The following is a 17,171-nucleotide window of genomic DNA, read 5'->3' as shown; positions in this document are numbered from 1 at the left end:
AAATAAAAAGCTAAACTTACATGCAACTGTATTGCACTTTTGACATTTGACAAGTAATTCAATATAAAATTTTACATCTTAACATTAAGAAAAAATTCACACAGAGCTTTCAGAGATTCACATCTTATTGTGGAAATTTTGTTGTATTACAATGTCTCGCATTTGACAATTTAAAATGCTATAACTGATTATTACAATAAGCATGTTGATTCTTATATTGCTTATCTTATCATTTGATAATAATTTTCTGCGAGAAATTTTTATTTTTATTAGCGCAAAACTAGATAATAACCCAGGATTTTTATCGACCAAAATTTGTAAATCTTTGTTACATATATTAAAAATTATTATATATACATATTCAAAACGACAGGATATATGTATAAAATGCTCTATATACGTATTATCCGCAATTACAAATTATTATGATTTGCAGACATGCGATTTTTCATTTAGTTTTTTATTTAATTAGCTCTTTTGCGATGACAAATGTAATAATCTGCATATATCATAGATACAGGCTATGATTATACGATAAATACCGCTTCATTTTATATTAAATCAATAATTTATAATCAAAGATAGATCTCTGAATCCGTAACTTCCAAATTACGACACGTCGCATATAAGAGTATATATATCGTTGTTGTTTTTATCGACCTCGATCTATAACACTTTGATAATATCGCATCGTTCGACCTATAAAAATCTATATTTGAAAAATACAATGATTTGATTTAACTCCTCGATTTGATTATCGTTTGATAATAGGTCTGATTCACGTGAAATTATATAATCAAATGTAATACGCGGAGAATAAACAGGAATAAATTTTTCAAATTTAACGTTTCTCTAGCATCAATTTTATAAGCTAAGTTTTTTTTTACCGTAATTTAATGAGTAATTTAATAAAATCTTTTCTTTCCGACACAAAATTACTGTAATATTTAAGTATGTTTTTTATTTCAAATTCTAAAAGAATTTAATGAAAATAATAGCCTTTTGTAAATTTATATAAATATTTCAGTAATGATACTCGAATATCAAATACATTAATTGAAAAATAATGTTTTCTTAAAGCGACATTTAGTATCGTATTATACGCACTACGCACTATATTAATCAATGATGTTAAAGTGCTTATTAGGCTAATCATACTACTCATCATTGAGTGTATTACGCATTCTCTTTATTGTGTCGTCGATGATATTCACTATGATATTGGATAAGCTATGAATTATCCAACAATCCTATTTTATTGAATTGTACGTTCCTATTTATGCGCATTTACTATGTCATCATGAAATTAATGCCAACTGCTTTGACGAGAAAAGCTTATCGTTAGATAATAATCAACTCTTCATTAACGCGCAACATTCGAGACACTCGCCATCTCTGGCAATCCCTCTATCCGTAAATTAAATATTTCGGTCAAACCACAACTGAATCCAGGTCAACAAGATTATCCCCCCCCCCCTTTTCCTCGCCGTGTTCTTTATCAAAATGTGAATCAAAAGCGACCCTAGCAACACGCGCCGATCTTAACTTCGCGCTCATCTGGGACGCATAAGATTCGTTCATTCTGTCATCGATAACTTGGTACCCTAACTGACCTACGTCGACAATAACGCTATTAACAATGCCGACTGCAGATGCGAAATAGTTTCTTCTTTGTTTCGGAAGCAGATGATGCATGTCTCTCTCAACGTCGCGTCATGCACACAAAGCGCACGTCGTCCCGTCGCCCTACTCAAAAATAACGATCCAATGGGAAGCGGGTAAACAATGGCTAGGGAAGCGTCGATTGGCCGCGCTGTCGTCAAGTCGACCGCGGTGGACGAATCCGCGAGTCGTACGCGAGCGGCTCTGACAGAAAGTGGCGGCGCACCGTTCTGTCAGTCTTCCCCCCCCTACCCCACTGCAACTGCACGTCGAGCATTCAGTAGACTCGGCCATTTCTCTCGCGAAACGTAGATACTCGTTCAGTCGCGCGACGTTTTTTTTTTGCGACTGCATCGTGCGGGTACTCCCGGAAGTTTTACAAAATAACGCGACGCAAAAGGATGATACACTCCGGGCGCACCAGGCTCGAGGTAAGTCAACGCCGTTTGTCAAAGCGTCCGCGGTCGAAACGCGGTAGAAACGCGCGTCAAAGTGCCACACGTTCGGGGGGGTCGTGCGTGTTCAATGTTGTCATTGCCGAGGCGAACAGCTGATTCGTTCCCCTGGCCTCCGCGAAGCGCGGCGGCCACCACGGGCATCCTCGTCGACGTTGTTTCGCGTCCCTATCACGATCGCGAGGAAGACAACAACAACGACGACAACGACGACGACGATGACGACGATGACGACCTACGACAAGGACGATCGCGGTAAAGGCGTCATGCGCCAGGGCATTCTCTCGTTATTCTGGCTGGCTGGCTGGCTGGCTGGCTGGCTGGCTGGCAACACGCTGTCATTCTCCAATCTTTTTCGCGTGCATGTTACGTATATATTCTCATCGACCAACCAAGCAACCGAGCAAGCCTGCCTAGCTAGTCAGCCAACACCGTCCTTTGTCCTTTCTTTCCTCTTTCCTCTTTCCTCCTGTCCTTCCTTTCCGTCTTTCTTTATTTCTCTCTTTTTCGCGCTCCACCTCTTTGTCTCTCTATCTTTCTCCGTCGCTCTCGCTATCGCCAGCGGTGGCTACGTCGCCAGCGATGCGTTCTCGTTGTTAAATGCACGCCTTCCCCTCCCCCGCCCTGCTTACTATTCTCTTTGTTCTTCGTTTCTGGCTGCGTCCGAGCAGCGACGAAGACGACAACGACGACGACGACGACGACGACACACGAACGGAATGTCAATGAGCGTCATTGTTCATTGAACGACCGCGTTGACGGTCACGACGCTGCCAATCTGATCGGATGAACGATGTTCCTCGACGGTCATCGCAACGGCGAGCGCGTCATCGTTCGCGCGCGCGTTCTCGGACGTCGCTCTCTCTCTCTCTCTCTCTCTCTCTCTCTCGACGGGACGGTGGCGAGGCGAGGCGAGATGACGCGTCGTGACGCTCGTCGTCGCGACGCACCGTCAAAATCGCGCGCGTCGTACAGACGAGCGTAAACACAAGCGGGCGCGCGCGTGCTCTCGATAACAATGTGTGCCCGACAGTGATAAGCAAGAAGCTGTGAATGGGTCCGTGTTTTCGTAGCGTTCTCTGCCTCGCGCTGTCTCTCTTCCACTGGAGATTAAATAATTTTAAATTGTATGCGTGTGTATGGGTATGTATGTATGTGGGTGTGTGAAAAATACGTATCTCTTTGTTCAATATTTTGTTATTTTTTCAATTACACGGCGCTCCGATTATAATGACGATGCGGTCGATTTTCATAAGACTGATAATAGTGATAATAGTAATAATGGATCCGATGGTCTTTGTAGTAGGCTACTTCGCTATCTTATGTTTGAATTAGATAATTCGGATAGGTTGATAACACACAGGAACGTTATTAAATACGTTATATTGGATTTGCAATCTACAAACATGCATAGTATAAATATACATGTGATATATGATTTTCACATTCTTACAAAATTACGACGCACATCGGTTATCTGTCAAATTGAAATAAATTGCTCTCAGACATTAAGAGTAAGATTATTAATCCGATAATAATTGTACTTGTGTCTTGATTGAATATTCATATATCTTGATAAAATATTCACTTTTATATACAATAACAATGATGAAAATTAGGGCGATTATTTTAATGTACTCCACAAAAATCAACTGTAATACATATTATAAAACTATATGTATATATACTTTAGAGATAGGTTTTTTTTTGCTAAAAAGATTTTTTTTTTTATAAATATACTCTGTTTAATATGTATATTTTTTTTTCTTTTCTTTTTGCTTTCAATAAAAGACGTACGTTATAAGTGAAACAGTGCAATACGACATCATGTTATTGCAATCTCGGCAAATAAACAAATAAAATCTCTTTCTGCAATTTTTATTACTTCATTCATGAGTTGTAAATTGCGAAAAGTTATTGGCGTGTATATGGGACTTCTTTGACCAAACATCATAAATCATGGGCGTCAAATTCAAATGTAAAACTTATAAATAATTAAAATATGAAAATATCGCAAGTTTTCAAGTTCTGAGACTATGTACGCGACGAAAACTTAGAGATTATTGATCTCGATTCTTATCAAATTTATCAAATTGATTTATCGTACCTCTTTGTCGTCTCCATCCCTCCCCACCCCCCTCTCATCTCTTTCTCTTTCTCTCTCTCTTCTCCTTCGCTAATATGCTTAACGTTTCTTTCTTCGTCGACGTCAATTTCTTTCACGTTTCGAAACTTGACATGTTCTTTTTAACTGCATTTCTGCTGTTGCGCTTCTTGTACTCGAAACGAAACCGGTGTATGTTCGGAGACAGAAAGAGAGAGAGAGGAAGAGAAAGGAGAGGATCAAATTTGCGCAGGAAAGTGTACAGAGCGTGGCTAAGGAGAACACACACATATATATATATATATATATATATATATATATATATATATATATATATATATACAGGATGTCCTAGAATTGGTGGAAGGGATGGACATACACACATAACATTGTTTCTTGCGAATTTCGGAGCAAACTTTTCTCGAGCGAAGATATCGGAGGAGGTCGTCACACGCTCATTCATTTTTCGCAATTCTCCCATCTTAAATATGCGATATCCCGCAAACTAAGCCTCGAATTAAACTACCGTTAAAGTAAAGTCCGCCTCTCTCGGATCCAACAACGAGTAATGCGTCTCGTGATTTATCTACCGTCTGCCAAGGTTAATTCGCGAAAGCCCCTTCATTCTCGAAAACTCTATTACCTCCTTGATATTGCGCCATTGAATAAATATATCGACGACAAATTTAACTCCGAGAAAATTGCATCCGTCTCTATTTTTTTCTCCGCTACATCTATGGCGATTGTCGCGAAATGCGATTGTTGTTTATCGATGATCACATTGCGCTTCCGGCATCGGAGACGGTATCCGGACGCGTCGAAATATAAACGGTATCGTTCGCAATTCTCCGGAATGTAATTTCTTAGCAACGCGATCGGCGGCTCTCGTGATTCCGCGAAGAGAAGAGGAGGATGCGCGCGCGCGAGCACGGACGCATCGGCGCGTGTCGCCCGTCACGAGAACGATTCTCTCTCTCGGCCATCGACATACCGGTACCTGTGATTTCGCGAAACGAGATCCTGGCGATTTCCCATTCATTCCGGAAAATTGAACAGATATTTTGACGCTTCGCCGATCAATCCGTATTGAGCCGCGCTCTCTCTCTCTCTCTCTCTCTTCCATTTTTTGTGTAAAATTTTCATATATACATGATACGTTTCTTATCATATATATTTACTTCTTTTAATATTTGCATATTTATTATATATGGATATAATGACAAAATATCTTCGATAGTAATTATTCTCGAAATTTTTCAAGTTTACTGTTGCATATAAATCGTAACTATCGTAGACGAATCGGGAGAAATGCCAAACTCTCAGAAATATCTCTAGAGATATTGTTATTTGTGATGTTTTTATCGCGATCTGTATTATTAGTCATCACACACACAAATTAAATTATATATATAAACTTTCTAATTGTAAGATTGAGACTTGCCCACACGGGCTTAGGGGCCACATCGTTGGCGCGCTTGACGAGCTTGACGAGTGAGCGATTTGTCGCGAGGGCAAGAAGCTGTAACGGCATATCAACAATGCGATGCAACGCGATGGAGGTCGCGGACGGGCTATATATGTATCTTTCGTTTTGAACTTATTATTAACTTAGGAACCGTAAATATCTTCGTTGCTGAGTGCCCCCTTTTTCCTCTTCATTGCCGATTTTAATCGATTTGAAGTTACGATTGAGATTTTGCAGAATTTTTATTCAATTCAATTTAATATCTCGCAAAGAGAGAATACTGTAAATGTTTTAAAATGATTTGTTTTTTTCGTGTGAGATCAGGTGATTTGTTTTTATCAGAATTTAATCTTTGATATCGTATTAAGCCGCGACATATATGTGTATATCTGACATATTAACGTTGTGATATCGGAGCAAGGAAGAAAAAGCGAGAAATAAATAATATATAAAAATAGAAATCAATAATATTTTTTTAAACGGAAAATATGCAAATCTTTTTAACGATAATAATTTTAATCGATTTTTATTTAAAAATACAATGGAACAAATGGCATCTTAAATTTCTCCGAAGCGCTTTCGTTCAAAGACAACTATTTTATCCACGCGCGATTCCTTTTGATATTCCAACTTTTCATGCCAAATAGTTTGCATAGTTTTATTGCTCCTGGAATTTTGTAACGAAATTCTGTAACAAGAAACGAAACTTTTCTCAAATACCTAAAAGTGCCTCGTGTATTTTTCGATCGATGTAGTTAAGCACACGTGTTTTCTGACACATATCTCAACAATCTTTAATTTGAGATTAAACAAATTTTCCTCTTCCCCGCTTCTCCCGTTCTCGTAATCCGTGATCCATGGATCGGATAACATCGGAGGAATTAAAGAGATTTTCCTTTGAATGGCATTTTGGGAAAATCTCACGACAAAGGTAGCGGTAGTCGACAGACGTAAACAGAAATTATAGGACGCGCGCATCACGAAATGACGTCACATTGCATTGTCTCGGTGCAACGGAATTTGCTAAAAACTGAATCTACACAGTGTATGACTGTGACGACAAGAAAACACAGATCTTAGAAAAACAATCTCTATCTCTATATAATTATTAAAGATGTAATAATAATAATGTGTAAAAAAAATAATACGATAGCAACGACACAAAATATACATTTACATATATGATTAAAACGAAAGAATTGATTAATTAAATACTGATTCAAAATTAATCGGAATTTTTGAGTAATGTCTAATTTCGTGTATTTAAAAGAAAAACATGAACGTTCGGAGAAAACAATTAATTTGATAGTTGATCGATAAGAAAATTAAATATAGAAAATTCTCAGAATATAAGGTGGTTATTTGTCATCGAGCTATCGCCCAGCGATTTCTTTCGTCCTCGTTCCTTTTTTCCCTCCCTCCCTCCCCGGTTGCGAAGCGGAGCGAAATTCTCGACGACCGCATTGATCTCTCGCGACCGCGATATCGCTCGCTCTCTCGCGGGTCTCCCTGATAAAGATAAGGAATAATGGAAGGCAATCGTATCGACGGCGACGCGCGCGGGGGTCTTCGCCCCCACGTCTCGTCGCGTCGTTCGCGATTTGCGCACTTTGTTTACGGCGCGTCTCCGCTATTTGTCTTCCGCATTTAACACGCGGCGCGGTGTATTCGTTATACTGCACAGCGGCGCCCGTGTGTGTGTGTGTGTGTGTATTTAAGGCGTATGGCGAATCGATGTCAGTTTATTTTGCCGCTTTTGAGCCCGCCCGCGCGGAATTCGCCGCACCGCGCGAAATCGGAGAAACGAGCCAGGAGCCAAGAGAGACGAGATGACAGTTGAAGTTTCTCACATATGTCTCTTAATTTAATTTAATTTGTCAATTTTTTTTATACATACGTATAATATATATATACAATATATGCATGTATTATATAATGTTCTGATAAAGATGTTAAATATCCCTCGCGGTAATTCATTCTAAATTCAAGTAATAATAAAGTTATTAAGAAGCACTCTTCGGGATTTGCAAGCGCGCTTTAACTTTTAACAGGAAAATCCACGGCGATAACGCTATTAAAGTCAACGCGTATATAATATACTGCTATGACTTGTTTACAGTAACGTATAGACTAAAGTACTCTAATCTTAAGTATATACATAGTCGGTTAGCAATAAGCTTATCGGTGTGTATAATTAATTTTTTTTTTTTGCGCGATATTTATATCCGAAATTTTTAAATATTTTCTTTAAAAATTTGTTTATGTGTGGTTAAATAGAAAACGTGTTCGAATAGATATCTTTTAATTAATAAAATGAAAGATACGTTTAATGTAAAAGTTGCTGTATAAGAGTTAAGCTTTCTATTTATCTTTAGTCTTTGAAGATATAAAGTTTGCTTGAACACAACGGCAACTGAGAAGGTATATGTCTGAATTACAGGTGTATCCGTGGTGGAATATAAAATGAAAATGTATCTTTCGCAGCGGCTATTTTAACTATTTCGCTTGCTGCGCACCAAGGACTATTCTGGATTATACGAGTCGCAATTATTCACGAGGCTGTGTGCTCGTATTTTACGTTTTAAGGCCGAACGCAATCGCGTATCTTCGTCGCATCGATGGCTATCGTTGAACCGGTCGCCTCGTTATCCCGTATAATTTTATGCGACGCTTGCATACATGATGCGATAAGGCATGGAAGTTTGAAGAGCCACCCGCGTATCTATGCATACGGTCATTATTGATAAAAACGCTTTATTATTCAAGGACGCGCACAATGACGAAAGGACGTATCCCAATTTCGTAGACGAGGTAAAATAAACCCTCGCGCGCACGCGAAATTGATCATTTCTGATGGAACGGCGAAAACGCATACCAAAATAAAATATATCTTGGTTGCAGAAATCTACAATTTTTACGAACTGTTTCGATGGATCGTTAAACGCAAAAATTTACTGGAAAATTTTATCAGTTTAAAATTCGAGAGAGAGAGAGAGGTATGGGGAAGTCTTATCGCAAGAGAGACCAAGTTTCGCAAAGAAATTATGAATTGTTATAATTATTCGACAAATTTTCTAACGTCGTTTCAGATAACTTGCGCTTGCATAAATTCTACATGCGCAACGTTAGAAATGCATATCAAGCATTTATAACTTTTTTGTGTTGTAAATATGAATCGTGGCGTGATAACTTCGTTATTACATGTAAAAAAAATGTGTTGAAAAAATATCTTCGCGCGCAGACTCCAACAATCTCGCTACCTTCATTAAAAAATTTACATATCCCATTAACATGAAAAGTGATTGATAACAAATTAATAAATTCTTAAGAGAGAGAAAGAAATAATTATATATAAATATATTTCAAATAAATATTACATATATGCAAGTGTATATATTATAATAAAATATATCTATATTTCAAATTTTGTTATGGATTCTTTGCATAAAATATAAATTTTAATTTATTTTCTATCGCAGAAGAAATTAAAGGAAACAAGTTTTTCATCCCAATTGACATTTATTAAATAAATGTTGAACACAGCAGGTTGGAAATTATAATTTCGTGACCTACAATTGTAACAGTCTTCCTATCCTTATAGCCGTACGACATGAGAAGCTCTCTCATTGTATATAGATTATTTCCATGTATATATCTCACAGACGTAAGCGAGTTCATTGATTTATTTTTAACATTGACAAGATACAGCTATAACAGCTGACCGCGTTAAAATGATATACAAAAAGCAACACAACCGAGTGTGGAAAAATAGTTTTTTTCGTTTCGAAGCAATCTCTGCATGTATCTAAAAGCGTACATATTTTTATAATATATCTCTATATTATTACTGTTAGGTTGAATGAAAAGTTCGTTCCGTTTTTTGCTAACAGATGAAGACCGAAAAAACGGCACGAACTTTCCGTTCAACCCAATATATAGGTCGAAATATGGAGGCGAATGCATAGGGCGAAATGCAACTTTGTTATCGTTAATTATTTCTCATCTTACATACCATCAAGCAACTCATTAGTTTAATTTGTTTTTTATAATATATTATATTGGGATATACATGACACACGCACACAGACAACTTGCACGCATCAGCTGTTTCATCTCTCGAGATGAAACAACATTACGCCGAAAGCAAAAGAGGAAATTATTTGAGATTCGGCAAACAACTTACACTTGAAAATGTTTGTTGTGAGTCATGAATAGCCATGTTATTCTGTATCCAGCATGAATCCGCGTTTGTTTCCACTTTTATTAACTTCTTGATAATCAAGCATTTTGAGCGAGCTCTCAATGAAAATGCAACGAGACACACACTCGCTCCTGTTGCATGATAGCTTTCGATCAAACGAGATATACTCGGAGATAAAAAATGTTTTGCGTTAATTAATAAAGGATATGAGAGATCGCGATACGTTCAATCGTATGCGCGTTAATCAAGCGTCGATGTACAGTCTGTTACATAAAGCGCGTCGTCTGTCCATCTGACAGATTATCATTTTTGAAAAAAACCTAATCACGAATCGAAATTTGACGGTATATAGATAGATAAAAATGCATGATATACTTTAGAATACATATATTTAAATCCCTATACGATTTTTCGTTGTACGTATATGCTTTTTTTTAATAATAATTTTTGTGTAACGTTGTACTAATGATATATATATGTGACCATGTGATGAGCGGCGCTTGCTTGTAGCGAATACATTTACCTGCGAAATAACAGTTCAGCGAAATATCACTTTCCAATCTGAATATCGTGCCATCATTTGAATCCCGACTTTGCATACGCTATTGTTCACACCGGGATCGACGATGAATTAATTGGCGATTAGTATGTGGCGAAAGGAAATCGCGCATATAGATGCGTCAAAGGTGTTTCCGCAATTTAGAATATGCTATAATTATTAGAGATCGTATATCGTAACTATTACAGTTAATAATAATTACACATTATAATTGGTATTGAAATTATAAACAAATTAAAGTCACATTCAATATATTAAACACTAAATTATTATACAGTTAATTATCATGCAGCTAATAATAATTCCGATAGTGAGCAAATTGAAAATCTTAGTGCAAAAACAATAACAACCTAAGTCCAAATTAATTAATTAATTAGGACCACAAAAAAAATGTAATTACAATAAACTTTACGTATATAATTATGGATGCGCGATGATTGGAATATAGATTTATAAATTAAAGTCACATTCAATATATTAAACACTAAATTATTATACAGTTAATTATCATGCAGCTAATAATAATTCCGATAGTGAGCAAATTGAAAATTGAAAATCTCAGTGCAAAAACAATAACAACCTAAGTCCAAATTAATTAATTAATTAGGACCACAAAAAAAATGTAATTACAATAAACTTTACGTATATAATTATGGATGCGCGATGATTGGAATATAGGATTATGGATTTATAAATCCTCCTCACTTTTACGTGAAATCCTTCAAATTCGAGCGTGCGACGAAAGAGGAAATACCGTTCGAGGCCGCGACTCCGCTTATAACGCGAGAGTGCGAGCACCGGGACGGTCGGCGCGATGACACGTATTGGGATGTTTTTTTTTTTTTAGAAAAAAGTAAGTCTCCAACAATTAGGAGTGGGAGGAGGGGGCCATGGGGTACTGGCAGTCGAGGAATCGGAAAAGGGTGGCGGCGGTACCGGTGGACAATGGTGGAAGCAGCAGCATCCATCCTATCATCACCATTATCACCATCATCATCATCAACAACACTATCATCATCAGGGCGGTTATTACACGTCGCAATCGCATACTCACAACCCTGTCACTACCATGAAGCAATCCTACATGCAGGTTAGTTAATCTAGAGAACTCTATCCAGACATATGCCAATGCTTAGATCTTTACTACAGACATCTTTCCACCCGCGCCTTCTTCCCCCTCTCTCCCCTCTCTTTCATGATGTCTTGTCATGAAAAGCGTGTATCTAATGTACGTCCTTCTCTCCTCTGATTTCCCCGTCTTCCTCCCCTATCCCTCTGCCACGTATGTGTGTGTGTGTGTGTATCTGTGTGGGTGTGTATGTGTGTGTACAACGGAGCAAAGTGTCAGCTGCTCTCTGAACATTTGTCGCTCTGTGAGAGCGATAACACAACCGCGGTCCGCCTCGTCATATATATTCACGGTCGTATTTAATCACGTGTCTTTCGTTGCAGCTAACATGGGTATTTCACGATGACGAAGCGCAGATTAACAAGAAACTGCCAAAAGAATTGCTACTCAGGTACGACGACGGGCTTACACATCTCGGATTAACACAAATTATTTTTATATTATAAGACGGGCGAGACTTATAGCAATAGACGATTGGTTTTGGTTATAAAAAGAAAAATGGAGAAATATAAGATACCCGTTGTATATTTGATTTCGAATTAGATGTTTTATCGTACGTGTTAGATTCGTCGTGTTTATATTTTAAAAATTGTAATGATATAATAAAGAGAAATATATACAAATCATATATCGCAAAATATGTGAATATAGAATTTTTATATATATTTTTTTTTTTTTTTGAGGATTAAATTTTTATTTAAATTGAATTAGCTACGGTATCCTGCATACACATTTATTCTCATCTTTCAAAATTTTTTATAACCGAGGCGCAAGTGATGATGGCGCGAATGATTTTTACGCTGATATGTGAGACGTAAAATGTATTGCGTCCTATTAGCCTCGCGAAAAGCTTAAATCCACACTCTTCCGTTTGCAAAGTAATCGCGAAACGTACAACGCGATGGCACGCGCTAACGAATCTCTGTGATTGACAGAATTTTTTCATACCTCGATGTCGTATCGCTATGCCGTTGTGCCCAAGTAAGCAAGGCCTGGAACGTGTTAGCGCTCGATGGATCCAATTGGCAGAGGATCGATCTCTTCGATTTTCAACGAGACGTGGAGGTAAATAGAAACGGAGGGACGATAGTCGCGCGATAGTCGAATCCTTTGATCACCGGCCACTTTTGAGTCGCGATTAACGCGAATAATGGCGAGGGATGTTTGTGCGTAGGGACCAGTAATAGAAAATATCTCGAGGCGTTGCGGCGGATTTCTCAGGCAGCTCTCGCTCAAGGGATGCCAAAGCATCGGCAACAACTCTATGCGCGCTCTAGCCCAATCGTGTCCCAATATCGAAGAGCTCAATCTAAGCCAATGCAAGAGGATCTCGGATGCGACATGCGCGGCCCTCAGCAGTCATTGTCCCAAACTCCAGCGACTGAATCTGGACTCGTGTCCCGAGATAACGGACATGTCCCTAAAGGATCTCGCGGCCGGCTGTCCGCTGCTCACTCACATCAATCTCTCGTGGTGCGAGCTGCTCACCGACAACGGGGTCGACGCGCTCGCCAAGGGATGCCCGGAACTCCGTAGTTTCTTGAGCAAGGGATGCCGCCAGCTCACGGATAAGGCTGTAATGTGTTTGGCGCGCAACTGTCCTAATCTCGAGGCGATCAATCTACACGAATGCAGGGTACTTATCTCATTGACTCCGCAAATCCGCGTGTTACGCAAAGAGAAACAATTGCGCGTTTCACGTCTCTCAGACGTCATGATAGTTCGTGCTCGCGATGAGTTTGCCGCCGACAAGATATCGCCACTGTTTTTCTCGAGATAAGACTCGTCCTTGTGTCTCTTTCTCGTTAAAAACAAATTAAAATTTGTTGTTTTTTTTTTTAACCGACGAAGTTGAAGGAGAAGTTTGTGCGAAATAAAATCTGCAATTCGATTTAATAGCATTCGATTGTACAAAAAATAATAAAGATTTTACTTTTTAATAAGAAGCGAGATATATTTAAGTAAAAAAGAGAAAACTTCAATTACCTGTATATATTTTGTCGATAATAAATCTTGCACGGAATATATTTAATTTTAAATTTGTATCGAGAGATAAGACTTAATGAGTATTGTTCGGGCATTATTAGTAAGTAAAAATCATTTTAGAATACTTGTTGCAGAATATAACGGACGACGGAGTTAGAGAACTTAGCGAACGGTGTCCACGGCTGCATTACGTTTGCCTGTCGAATTGCCCCAATTTAACGGACGCGACGTTGATTAGCCTGGCACAACACTGTCCACTCCTCAATGTACTCGAATGCGTTGCGTGCACCCATTTCACGGATACGGGCTTTCAAGCCCTCGCGAGAGTGAGTTGATCGTCGATCGTTGTTTATTCGAATTTCGTTTCAAACACAAAATCTATCAGAGTCTCGACTTTCAGAATTGCAAATTGCTCGAGAAGATGGATCTGGAAGAGTGCCTTTTAATCACCGACGCCACCCTAACTCACTTGGCGATGGGTTGTCCGAGATTGGAGAAACTAGTGAGTAACGATTCAATATATCAGCATCCATTTATTTAGATACGCGACAAAGCGTGTTTAGCGTTCGCAGGTTTTATTGAACCACGTATCGTTGTCGAGTTTTGATAACGAAAACACATGGGTATCGCATTTGGCATTTCTGCGCGCAGAGTCTGTCGCATTGCGAGCTGATCACCGACGAAGGCCTCCGACAAATCGCACTGTCGCCGTGCGCGGCCGAGCACTTAGCCGTTTTGGAGCTGGACAACTGCCCGAACATCTCGGACAATGGTCTGAATCATCTGATGCAGGCCTGCCACAATCTTGAACGTATCGAACTTTACGACTGCCTACACATTACCAGAGAGGGCATACGTAAACTCAGAGTACTGTCTCCTATTTTATCGTATATCAGTTGATCGTACGTTACGCGAGAAAAATGATTCTACGGTCGCGGATTTGTTATTATTAGCAACCGTTATTTGCGTACTTGCATCACGCAACTGTTTATGAATTATAGATCGTGCATTCCGCAAAAAATACAATCCCGCATAATTACAATACTCCGTCCGGTTGCGGACTATAATATTGCTTTTTCCGCCTAGCGATGAATCATGTTTATAAGGAATTTGCGCGAGCGCAGTTTATAGTACATTATCATAGGTAAATTACTGTGGATTACACTACAATTTAAAGATTTGTCTTTCTCTTATTTGTCTTGTCGAATGAACAAATCGTAATCGTATACAATTGCAATCTACAATATTTGTTCGTGAAAAGGTTAATTCTAGTTTTTTAGTTATTAATAATTTACAGAGATTGAGTTATCGTTTGTACTATATTTTAGGCCCATCTACCGAACTTAAAGGTGCACGCGTATTTCGCACCACCGACTCCGCCACCCAGCGCGGGAGCCTCGCGACAACGATACTGTCGGTGCTGCGTCATTCTGTGATTTTGCCTTCAACTCCTAACTCCGAAGTAAAAATCGTCCGATATATATCCACGGAGGGATTATAGTGGACCTTTATCGGTAGTCGCCAGCTACGGCGATTATGGGACCTCTCTCTCTCGTGGTTACCGGAGGAGCGTTCTGGTTGCCTATCACACATTGATAAGTGAGAACCGGGGACTCGTTATCAATTGCAAATCGTTAAATCGATTCGAGCTCCGAGACGCAACGAGTGAAGTATGTCACCATCATCACAGCCACTGAAGCTACTACTGCAATTACCACTATGACCTCTGCTGCTGCTGCTGCTACTATTACTATTAATACCGCTGTCACTACTATACTTACTATCATTTCTATTTGTATTCCGTTATCTCGATATAGTATGTGCATTGTTACTCGGTTATATTATGTGCGGGAAGTTAGTTTGCAAAGGAAAGAAATTCTCAGGTTTCTTTTAGCAATATTATATATTGTTTCTTTATGATCTTCATTTAGCGTGATGTTTGTCACCCGGAAAGGAATGACACGCGTACTTTTTGAGCTACTCACTACTGAGCGTACGTATTTAAAAGCATGTAGCTTATTTTGATTAGCGTTTGGACGCGTATTTTCCTAGCGCTACGCGAGTAAGTTTATCGATTTACGTTGTTCGATAAACACGAGATACTTATTTTAAGATACGTAAATGCGTAAATGTCTTATAAATATCTTAATGAGCACCCGCGCGCGCGTATATTACCGATGGGGCGAGGAAGAAAAGGCAAACGGTAGTTTTAGGGGAAATGGAGTCGAGCATAATGCTTGCAATTGTATCCAGAAATCGAATTTCATATTCATACACACATCTCGATGTGTAACTGTAGCAGTTTCTCAACGAACACTGCCTATAATGCTATTGATAAACGAGAAAAAAAAGAAAAATAAAAAAAACATACGATATAGCAATCGCGAATCGAATCTCGTCGTAATGATATTTAGGATATTAATATCGTTTATCGTATAACGTAGACATACGCACCGATAAAATACGTGCGATGAGAATGTTTCTTCTCGGTGTCTGTTTAAAAGTATTAACAGATCGCGTGTACGCGTAATTATTGAGCGACACCTACGAATTTCTTTCCTTTTGTGAAAAAAAAAAAAGAAAAAGAACGCATATCGCGGAATTTTTCGAAATAAGGGCGCACAATACAATTTTAATGGTGGAAATTTTGACATATTGTGATTGTGGACACTTGAGATAGAGTGAGAAGGAGAGAGAGAGAGAGAGAGAAAGACGACTCGAGTATCGTCTTTCGAGTCTCGACTTCGACCACCGCTGCTGGCGTAGCTTAGCAGTGGCACGCGAAAGATGCATTTTACATCGATTCGCGGGCAGACGGTATTCCCTCCGCGAATCGTACCTTCGAGTCCCGCGTAAATGTAACTTCTCCTCGACAGCCCGGACATCTATTCTCTTTTATTTTTATTTTCTCTATTTTATTATCTTTTTTTTGTAACTTGTCATGGACTAGGAGAGCACAGACTGACAAAAACGAATCAAAGCGTTAATGTGTTAAACCAATTAACTTCGAGCTGGCGGCGAACAGCGCTGGCGCGTTTTTTACTTTTTAAGCCTAGGTTATATAAAAATGGAATGGCGGTAGTATCATGAAGCCACGGGGGTATCGCGAAGAACCATAATTCGGCGATCTTAGCCAACTGGATGCTGGATACTCCGTGACTACAGTGACGATGTGCCCGATGGTGAAGAATAAGCAAACAAAAAAACTACTTTAACTACTTTAGCCAAGTGCTCGTAAAGTTCGATCGTAAGATCGGCGCAAATCTTTCGATCGAGTCATGGTATATTGTTCGATGAAGCAACCGACTTGTGCGGGACCTTTACAGGCGCTATCGAGAGGTGAGCAGTTTATTACAAGACGCGAAATATTAAATATGGTTTCCCGAGGCTGCGGACAGATCGCGGGAAGATACGACCCTTATATATACATATATATATATATATATATATATATATATATTGATAATAATCGTCCCATCTATAATGTGCAAGTAGAACGGGTTAAACCGAGTAGGAAAGTCCTCTACCGTTTTGCGATCTTTGCAATAATTAAAGAGAAATTAATTAATAAAGATCGGCCAATTCACTCGAGTATTAGCGCGCGGCGAGA

General features: G+C 38.9%; 1 protein-coding gene across 3 annotated transcripts; it reads left to right on the top strand.

Annotated features, from left to right (window-relative positions):
* Positions 1 to 1,722: 1,722 nt before the first annotated feature.
* On the top strand, positions 1,723 to 16,140 carry LOC115238968 (F-box/LRR-repeat protein 20). 3 transcript variants are annotated; one of them, XR_003884570.1, is made up of 9 exons: positions 1,723 to 2,093; positions 11,294 to 11,536; positions 11,899 to 11,966; positions 12,511 to 12,640; positions 12,750 to 13,211; positions 13,696 to 13,887; positions 13,962 to 14,063; positions 14,125 to 14,428; positions 14,890 to 15,028. XR_003884570.1 is itself a non-coding variant. In XM_029813220.1 (9 exons), exons 1-9 carry the CDS (start codon positions 2,064 to 2,066, stop codon positions 14,995 to 14,997), a joined length of 1,551 nt encoding a protein of 516 aa, XP_029669080.1. In that variant the 5' UTR covers positions 1,741 to 2,063; the 3' UTR covers positions 14,998 to 16,140. The 3 variants fall into 3 exon arrangements, 2 of the variants coding, with proteins under 2 accessions (XP_029669082.1, XP_029669080.1); XM_029813220.1 differs by having other exon boundaries at positions 1,741 to 2,093; positions 14,213 to 14,428; positions 14,890 to 16,140; XM_029813222.1 differs by lacking the exon at positions 11,294 to 11,536 and having other exon boundaries at positions 1,731 to 2,093; positions 14,213 to 14,428; positions 14,890 to 16,140.
* Positions 16,141 to 17,171: the final 1,031 nt, after the last annotated feature.

Source organism: Formica exsecta, unplaced genomic scaffold, assembly GCF_003651465.1.
Source record: "Formica exsecta isolate Colony F162 unplaced genomic scaffold, ASM365146v1 scaffold363, whole genome shotgun sequence".
Taxonomy (NCBI): Eukaryota; Metazoa; Arthropoda; class Insecta; order Hymenoptera; family Formicidae; genus Formica; species Formica exsecta.
The sequence above is the reverse complement of the archived record's forward strand: the minus strand, read 5'-3'. Positions and strand labels throughout refer to the sequence as shown.

Coding starts and splice junctions, on each gene's coding strand:
- LOC115238968 (XM_029813220.1), top strand. CDS start 2,064: ATGATACACTCCGGGCGCACCAGGCTCGAG. Junction 2,094..11,293: donor CCGGGCGCACCAGGCTCGAG/GTAAGTCAACGC, acceptor TTTTTTTTTTAG/AAAAAAGTAAGTCTCCAACA. Junction 14,064..14,212: donor GTCCGAGATTGGAGAAACTA/GTGAGTAACGAT, acceptor TTCTGCGCGCAG/AGTCTGTCGCATTGCGAGCT.